At 35.5% G+C, this 10033-nt stretch overlaps 1 protein-coding gene across 1 annotated transcript in view; it reads right to left on the reverse strand.

Moving 5' to 3' along the window:
• The window catches only part of LOC140919699 (uncharacterized), a 15001-nt gene that overhangs the window by 1135 nt on the left and 3833 nt on the right, over nucleotides 1–10033 (reverse strand). The window contains exons 2-3 of the mRNA XM_073366310.1: nucleotides 2200–2609; nucleotides 1949–2093 (exon numbers count right to left, since the gene is read on the reverse strand). Of these exons, the coding sequence (XP_073222411.1) occupies nucleotides 1949–2093; nucleotides 2200–2609 (555 nt within the window). The remainder of the gene's footprint in view (nucleotides 1–1948; nucleotides 2094–2199; nucleotides 2610–10033) is intronic.

Raw genomic sequence — 10033 nt, forward strand, 5'->3', positions numbered from 1 at the left:
AAAAAAATTAAAATTAAAATTAAATTAAAATTTAAATAAAATTAAAATTAAATATTAAAATAAAAATAAATATTATATATAAAAATATAATATTAATAATAATTAAATTAATTACCACAAAATCAAATAAAACATGCATTCCAAAATTAACAAATAATGTCTTACATACCCAAAATTTATAAATAATGTCTTACAAACGCAAAATTAAACACACAATAATTAACTAAGACAACATAATTAATATGTGTTCATACAACCCAAAAATAAATTATGAAATTATTCAGATGACATCAATCCTCATAATAATTCCTTTGATCAGCTCCACTCACACCATCATTATTTCCTGCCATGCCCGACGAAAGAAGTCCCTCAAAAGTATTATTAATTTGTGTTGGAGGAGACATCATGGTTTGAAATTGAATTTCATCTTCAATGGCACCACCACTAGTCGAATGGGGAGCCCTAGCTGGTTGAGGTTGATTTAAATCTGGTCTGATCAACCCAACTGTTGGCATAGTTGGTCGGTATGCAGTTTGATGATCTGGTTGAGGTTGAAGAAGTTGATGTGAAGAGGACGGAACATACTAATAATTATGAAAATATTGTTGTTGCTGAAACATTGGTGGCTGCTGCTGTTGCTGGAAGGCAAAGTTCGGAGGATCCTGGTGTTGATGTTGGAAATTTGGAGGCGGTTGCTGCTGCTGGGAGTATTGAGAGTAATTTTGTTGCTGCTGGGAGTATTGAGAGTAATTTTGTTGCTGCTGGAATAGTGGTTGTTGATGCAGGTATTGAGGCCGAGGCAGGAACTGCTGATGAAACACAAGAGGAAATGAAAATTGTTGTTGTTGAAATTGTTGTTGCTGCTGAAACTGCTGCTGCTGCTCTTGAAACTTTTGTTTCCATTCCTCATTCAATTTATCAATTGCGGCTTGTATCAGCTGTTGTGTCTTTTCTTCTTGCTCACTTGCCCCTTGCTTCTTTAACTGGTCAAGATCATTATCTATCGACGGACGATGAGATCGATCCGTACTAGCATAAGAAGAAGACGTCTCAGTCTGAATATAGCCGGTTGGACCTTTCACAAAGGTTGATGATAAACTACCGGCACCCAGCACACACCCTTTGTACTTGCCACCACTGATGTGCATAAAACTTGCGGTCTCATATTGTTTCCGCTGCACTGGACCAGCTCGCTGAGCAGGAGGAAAAGTAGCTTGATGATCATCCCGTTCTTTCATGATTTGTTGAAGTTGTTCCTATATTAAAAATAAAAAAAATAAAATAGTTAATAATTAATATATAATAATTTATAGGTCTAATTAATATATAACAATTAATATATAATAATTACCTGAATATTTTTGATAATTCATCCAGTATACTCATTTGTTTCAGGATTAACATGAAGATAGCGATGTATCTCAGCCTGAGTGACCTCCCTTCCAAGTTGCTTTTCCTAAAATATTAAATTAATGTCAAGTTTATAAGTTGGTGAAATGTGATGATTAATTGAATATAAATTAATAGATATATATTATAAATAATAATAAATTACCATATAATATTTAATTTCTCCAGCAGACATGGAACCTCCCTTATGAGTACTGGTACCCCTCTCAGATGCTCTATTAGTCTTTGCTTTTTCTCTCTTCTGTTTGTAAGCATCTGTGTTCCATTTCCTCCACAAAGCAGTCCAAACATTTTCACCAATCCAATTAGGCCGTTTTTCCTCCCCCTTATTACGTGCGTAAGCCAACATAGATGAGAGACGCTTTGAAAAGCGATGGTCAAATGAAGCCAAAACTGCGGCATCATGCTCTCTTTTCCAAGTGCATTTGGTCTGTTGTTTGTTGAAATTTAAAAAATATTAAAAATATAATTAGTAATTCAGTAAATTAATCAAATGTATAAATAAATAGTAATTAAATAAATTAATCTAATGACTTACTTTGAAACAATGTAAAAACTGATCAACTTCCCTAATTTGAGGTGTCTTATCCTCTTTTATCTCACCCCAAGACAACCATGGTTTTTTATATTTCTCTTGTATGACTTCAGCAATTGCCTTTGCAGATGATTTAAAAGGAAGATATCTTCAAAGTTTATATGCAAATTAAATATAAAAATAAATTAATAAAATTAATAATGTAATTACATTGCAATAATAATGAAATATTTAATCAATCATAGTTTACATACCCATCTCCTTCTGGAATGATGACAATGCGGTTGTAGCAATCAACACATCCGGGATCCATTATTTCGTCTAAGGTATAAGGCTCTACTGGGACCTCCGGATATAGAGGAATAGCTCCACCACTAGTACCAATGGACGGCATCGGCATGAGAGATGGGTCATTAACAACACGTTTAGCAACTTTTTTCTTACCACGTGATGTTTTGGATATTCCTCGTATTGCCGCCGTTCCTGTTCCTCCCGATCCATCCGAACCTCCTGATCCTCCTGCAGATCCTCCTACTCCCGACACTGAAGCCATGTCTATATATATATATATCCATATCCATACATATATATAATATAATATATGTGTGTATACAATTAACATAAGATTAATTAATAATGAAATATACATAAATAAATTATAACACTGACATAAATAAAGAAATATATATAAAATATAAATATATATATATATATATATATATATATATATATAAGGTGTCGTTCATTTCACATTACAATATATAATATTATACATATACACACACACACATATATATATATATATAATTAATTAATTGTCTTCGTCTTTGTCATCGTCATCATCGTCGTAGTCATTTGATGAGTGAATTAAATCATTGCCTTCATCATTCTCCAATTCATCTATTTCTTGTTCATCAACTTCTTCTCCAATGTGTGACTCATGACAAAGTTGACTAATAGTCTCATCTCCAATCACATGATCCAAATTTGACATTTCATCCATTTGAAATGCAACTTCTTCATTGTGACTTGCTTCAACTTCTTCGATTCCACTCGTTGGTCTTGTTTTGATTGCAGCACACCAACCTTGTTTGCTTTTGACACTTGATGGATAAGGAACATATATAATACACTTGTCTTACATTATGGGCCAGGGCAAATGGATCAAACTATGGATATTTTTTGCTCATACGAATGTCTACAGTATTGGATATCAAATTTATTTTAGTTCCTCTGCTAGATGGATCAAACCACTTATGGTAAAACAAGACCACTTTTTTCCGCATAATCTAGGAACGTGTAGTAGGAACGTGTAGTCAATTTCGTAAATATGCTCAATTATGCCATAGAAATCTTCTACTACACCACTATCAGAGACACTTTTCATACAAACTCCACTATTAATTGTTTCTTTTCCTTCAGTCCAAGATTCGGTGTGAAATTTGTATCCATTGACGTAATAGGTGTGCCATTCTTTGAAACTTCTACTCGGCCCCATAGATAAGTGCCTTAAGTGGATGTTGATAGGAGTTTGTTCTTTGAGATGCACTTGTTGTTGAAACCATAATGGGAAATTTGAATGTATATAAGCGGGAATCGTAAATGTACCACCTATCACGGGTCAGTACAGTTTACCAAGGTGTCACCTATCACGGGTCAACACGATTTACTAAATAGTAACTCGTAAACGTACCACCTATCACGGGTCAGTACAGTTTACCGAGGTGTCACCTATCACGGGTCAACACGATTTACTAAATAGTAACTCGTAAACGTACCACCTATCACGGGTCAGTACAGTTTACTGAGGTGTCACCTATCACGGGTCAACACGATTTACTAAATAGTAACTCGTAAACGTACCACCTATCACGGGTCAGTACAGTTACCATGGTGTCACCTATCACGGGTCAACATGATTTACTAAAAGAAAAAGCGGGAATCGTAAACGTACCGCCTATCACAGACCAGTATTGTTTACCTAGGTGCCACCTATCACGGGTCAGCACGATTTACTAAAATGCGTAAATCATAAACGTACCACCTATCACGGGTCAGTACAGTTACCATGGTGTCACCTATCACGGGTCAACACGATTTACTAAAAGAAAAAGCGGGAATCGTAAATGTACCACCTATCACGGGTCAGTACAGTTTACCGAGGTGTCACCTATCACGGGTCAACACGATTTACTAAAAGAAAAAGCGGGAATCGTAAATGTACCACCTATCACGGGTCAGTACAGTTACCATGGTGTCACCTATCACGGGTCAACACGATTTACTAAAAGAAAAAGCGGGAATCGTAAATGTACCACCTATCACGGGTCAGTACAGTTACCATGGTGTCACCTATCACGGGTCAACACGATTTACTAAAAGAAAAAGCGGGAATCGTAAATGTACCACCTATCACGGGTCAGTACAGTTTACCGAGGTGTCACCTATCACGGGTCAACACGATTTACTAAAAGAAAAAGCGGGAATCGTAAATGTACCACCTATCACGGGTCAGTACAGTTACCATGGTGTCACCTATCACGGGTCAACACGATTTACTAAAAGAAAAAGCGGGAATCGTAAATGTACCACCTATCACGGGTCAGTACAGTTACCATGGTGTCACCTATCACGGGTCAACACGATTTACTAAAAGAAAAAGCGGGAATCGTAAATGTACCACCTATCACGGGTCAGTACAGTTTACCGAGGTGTCACCTATCACGGGTCAACACGATTTACTAAAAGAAAAAGCGGGAATCGTAAATGTACCACCTATCACGGGTCAGTACAGTTACCATGGTGTCACCTATCACGGGTCAACACGATTTACTAAAAGAAAAAGCGGGAATCGTAAATGTACCACCTATCACGGGTCAGTACAGTTACCATGGTGTCACCTATCACGGGTCAACTCGATTTTCTAAATAGTAACTCGTAAACGTACCACCTATCACGGGTCAGTACAGTTTACCGAGGTGTCACCTATCACGGGTCAACACGATTTACTAAAAATGTAAATCGTAAACGTACCACCTATCACGGGTCAGTACAGTTTACCGAGGTGTCACCTATCACGGGTCAACACGATTTACTAAAAGAAAAAGCGGGAATCGTAAATGTACCACCTATCACGGGTCAGTACAGTTTACCGAGGTGTCACCTATCACGGGTCAACACGATTTACTAAAAGAAAAAGCGGGAATCGTAAACGTACCGCCTATCACAGACCAGTACTGTTTACCTAGGTGCCACCTATCACGGGTCAGCACAATTCACCAAAAATGTAAATCGTAAATGTACCACCTATCACGGGTCAGTACAGTTTACCATGGTGTCACCTATCACGGGTCAACTCGATTTTCTAAATAGTAACTCGTAAACGTACCACCTATCACGGGTCAGTACAGTTTACCAAGGTGTCACCTATCACGGGTCAACACGAATTACTAAATAGTAAATCGTAAACGTACAACCTATCACGGGTCAGTACAGTTTACCAAGGTGTCACCTATCACGGGTCGACACAATTTACCAAATGAAATGCATGAGCATACACAGACTCCATTCACAACAATCGTTAAGCAAATGCAGATATTAAAAGATTCCCCATTTTTAATACCCATTTAACTTAAACGACTTTCAAACAACATTAATTAAATAAGTCATTAAGAGATTCCCCGTTCTTAATACCGATTTAACTTAATGATTTTCAAAACAAAACGTTAAGCAAACAGTCATATTAAGAGATTCCCCATTCTTAATACTTATTTATCTTAATGATTTTCAAAACAAAATGTTAAGCAAACAGTCATATTAAGAGATTCCCCATTCTTAATACTCATTTACCGAAACGATTTTCAAAAACGATAGTTAAGTAACCGAGACATTAAGAGATTCCCCATTCTCAACGCCCAGTTAACTTAAACATTTTCCTCAAATACACATTAAGTAAACCGAGGTATTAAAAGATTCCCCATTTTTAATACTCGTTTAACTCTAATGGTTTTCAAATTCCACAGAAACAAATTCAAACATACTTTCACATTCAAACCATAATTCACAACAACCACACCAATTACAAACATCAAGTACGAACACACCAAATACAACGAACACAAATCACGCAACATAACACCCAGATACATCAAATTTCATTTACTCATAATCATACACAATGACATTCAAATTCATTTACCACGAAACATTCATCATTATAAACAAAACCTAACTCTAAGGTTTTTACCCATAACGCACTAGTTTCGTTTTTCCCCAAATCGATACATTTAACCCTAACAAATTCCTTCCCACACAACTACAGATAAGTCCCTAATGCAAGCTAGAAGTTTGGAAGGAGCCCTTACCTCAACGTTAGCTTTAACGTGCGTTTCCGGTACCGCGAGTAATTCCGGTAAAATCTCCGCTCGCAACGCCGCTTCCAAATTAGTTCACTAGCACCGTAGCGTGGTGGTGAGCAACTTTCCCTTCTATCTCTTCGAGAAATGAGGTTTGGATCTAGAAGAAACGGAGGGGTTTGTGTTTGGATCTCAAAACCGTTTTTCTTCGTTTTCGAATCAAAGAGGAAGAGTGGAGTTGCGAAAACCTTGATCTAACTCACACCCAACCTTGGGTCACTAGCTTTGAAGAAAAGGAAGCAACGAAAACGAAAAATGGAGAAATGATGGATTTTTGGTTTTCTTGCGTGAACCTGAGGAAGGAGATGGAAATTGGAAATTTCCTTCCTTTCTTTTTCTTTCCTTTGTTTTTCCTTTCTTCCTTTTTCCTTCCTTCCTTTATATACTATTTTCTTTTCCTTTTCCTTCCTTTCTTCCTTTTTCCTTCCTTCCTTTATATACTATTTTCTTTTCCTTTTCCTTCCTTCTAGTTTTCCTTTCTTTTTCCCTCCAAACAAACATATATAAATATAATAGATATAACTTAACAAATATCTCAAAATCTAGATATTTATTAAATTACCGTTTCACCCGAATCGCCTTAAATTCTCCGTAAAGGATTTTCCGCAGTTAAATTCAATTTATTTATCGACGAGAAATTCTAAAAAACTGATAAAGCATGTGGATGACGTATAACACTATCAGTAGCGTTTCTTCCGTTAACTGGTGACAACGTTTCGTTGTTGAAATTACAAGAACAAAAGTGTGTTGTTTCACGGTGAAGGTAAGATGAACAAATTGAGCCCTCAACTCTAGCTTTGTTTTTCACCGACTGTTTTGAATAACCCATGAACCTATAATATACAAAGAGATGTACAATAAGCTCCATGTATATATAAGTTGAAGTATATTGAAAATGAAATATATGTATATATATATCACCTTTCAAATGGATACATCCATATATACTGAACTGGTCCACCAAGCCTAGCTTCATTTGCAAGATGCACTGAGAGGTGCTCCATGGAATCAAAAAACCCAGGAGGAAATACTTTCTCCAACAACAAATCTGGTCGTCTGCAATATATACCTATGTCTTTTCTGGCTTTGTCATTATCTTTTGTTTTTCCTTTCACATTCATCACAATATTAAATATGTTGTCAAAGAAATTTTTCTCAATATGCATAACATCGAGATTATGTCTCAAAAGATTATCTTTCCAATACGGTAGATCCCAAAAAATACATCTTTTTGTCCAATTGTGCCATTGTCCGTAACCTTGTGGTTTACAAGCCACACCATTAACAACATGTACCTTTGGCATATCTTTTACTTTATTCCAAACTTGTTCTGATGTCAATTTAAGCGGGGGTCCTAGACTTTCTGCATAGCCCTTCATAAATGCAGCTTTGTTCCTTCTAAATGCATGATCAACAGGTAAAAACCTACGATGCGAGTCAAACCACGATGCTTTCCCGCCAAATTTTAAAGTAAATGCTTTTGTATCTTCCATACAAATAGGACAAGCTAATTTACCATGGGTGCCCCATCCTGACAATATCCCATAAGCGGGGAAATCATTAATGGTCCACATCAATGCAACTCTCATCATAAAATTTTCTCTCCGAGCAGTATCATATGTCAAGACACCATTCCGCAACCTCTTCAAATTGTCAATCAAAGGTTGTAAAAAAATATCAATACCAGTAGTAGGATTAGAAGGATCTGGTATCACAGTAGCTAAGAACATATAAGGTTTAGACATACACATATCAGGAGGAAGATTGTAAGGAGTAACAATAACCGGCTAACAAGAATAAGGAGTAGACGATGCTTGTATGTAAGGCGTAAATCCATCTGAGGATAATCCAAGTCTTACATTGCGTGGATCTGACGCAAAATCAGGATGCATTTGATCAAAGTGTTTCCATGCCTGACCATCAGACGGATGTCGCAACTCGCTTGAATTTCTTCTATTCTCATAATGCCACGTCATCTTTCTTGCAGTTTGTATTGATGCAAACAATCTCTGCAATCTTGATACAATAGGTAGGTAAAACATTGCTTTCCTTGGAATTGATTTTCCCCTACTTACCCTAGAGTTATTCCTTTGGTGATACCTTGGTTGTTGACAAAACTTGCATTCAACTAAGTTAGCATCATTCATACCAAATTCATTGTCATAATACAACATGCAACCTTTAACACAACAATCAATCCTCTTGACACCTAATCCTAACTTTGACACTAACCGTTTCGCATCATAATAACTTTGCGGCAAACCATCTCTAACAGGTGTTGCGTCTAGCATCATTTTAGTCATCAAATCCAAAGCTAAATCAGGAACATGAAATTGAGACTTTAGACCTAATAGTCTAATACACATTGATAACTTTGAGTTTGAAGAACCTTCAAACAACGGTTTATTTGTCTCTTTCAAAAGACCATAAAATCTCTGAGCTTCTTCATTGGGAAGTCCATCGGTATCGTCATATTGATCTTCATTGAATGACAAATTAACCCCAACAGCATCCGAGATCATATCATTCATCGCCTCAAAGTGTTGATAGTTATAATAATCTATACCTAACATGTTAGTACTACTTGAAGGACCTATGTTATAATTCTCCACAGATGTACTAGTATTAGGCGCCGCCGGAGACTCTTCTCCATGATTAGTCCAAATCCAATAGTTAGGCATAAATCCATCTGCATACAAATGACTCTTATTTCATCTTCACTTTTAAACCGTCTACATCGACCTAAACAACATGGACATCTCATTCCCCCTTCATTTTCGACAATTTTTTGCACTCTCGCAAATTGAGAAAGTCTTCAACCTTGTTAGCAAAACGTTGTTTAAGACCCTTTCTTCCAGGAAAATTCCTATCATACATCCAACTACGGTCTAAATCCATATATATATATATATATCAATGTTTTATATATTAATTGCTTTATTTTTCAAAAGCATTATATATAAATTTTGGTATACAATTTATATGTCAAATAGGGGAGCATGCATTTGCAAACAATATAATAAATTATTATCAATACAATAATTATATAAACCGTAATAAAATTTTAAATTATATTTTTTTAATAATCAAGACTAACAAAAAATAAACTATCTAACAAGAAATAAACTATATATATATATATATGTGTGTGTGTGTGTGTGTGTGTGTGTATCAATACTTATAACAAAAAATAATAATTAATATCACCAATTTTAATAATGTTTTTTTAAAAAATAGTTATATTAAAATCAATAACTTTGGCATATATGTCAATTAGGGGATTATTAATTAATTTGCAAACAATATAATAAATTATTATCAAGACTATATCATTTATATAAACCGATATAAAATTTTAAATGATATTTTTTTAATAATCAAGACTAACAAAAAATATCAACACTAACAATCAATAAACTATATTAATATGTATCAAGACTTATTTATAACAAAAAATAATAATGTCATCAATTTTAATAATGTTTTTTTTTAAAATAATTATATTAAAATCAATATATTTTGGGCAACGGTCATTTGGGCATTTGTGGCGACCTTTGCCGCCACAAAATGTAACGGATATGTGAATTTGTGACGGCCTGGGCAGCCAGAAAATCAGTTTCACCTTTATTCCTTTGTGGCGGCCTTTGTTGCCCCAAAAAGTAAAGGTCATAGG

Source organism: Cicer arietinum, chromosome 3 (genome assembly GCF_000331145.2).
Source record: "Cicer arietinum cultivar CDC Frontier isolate Library 1 chromosome 3, Cicar.CDCFrontier_v2.0, whole genome shotgun sequence".
Lineage (NCBI taxonomy): Eukaryota > Viridiplantae > Streptophyta > Magnoliopsida > Fabales > Fabaceae > Cicer > Cicer arietinum.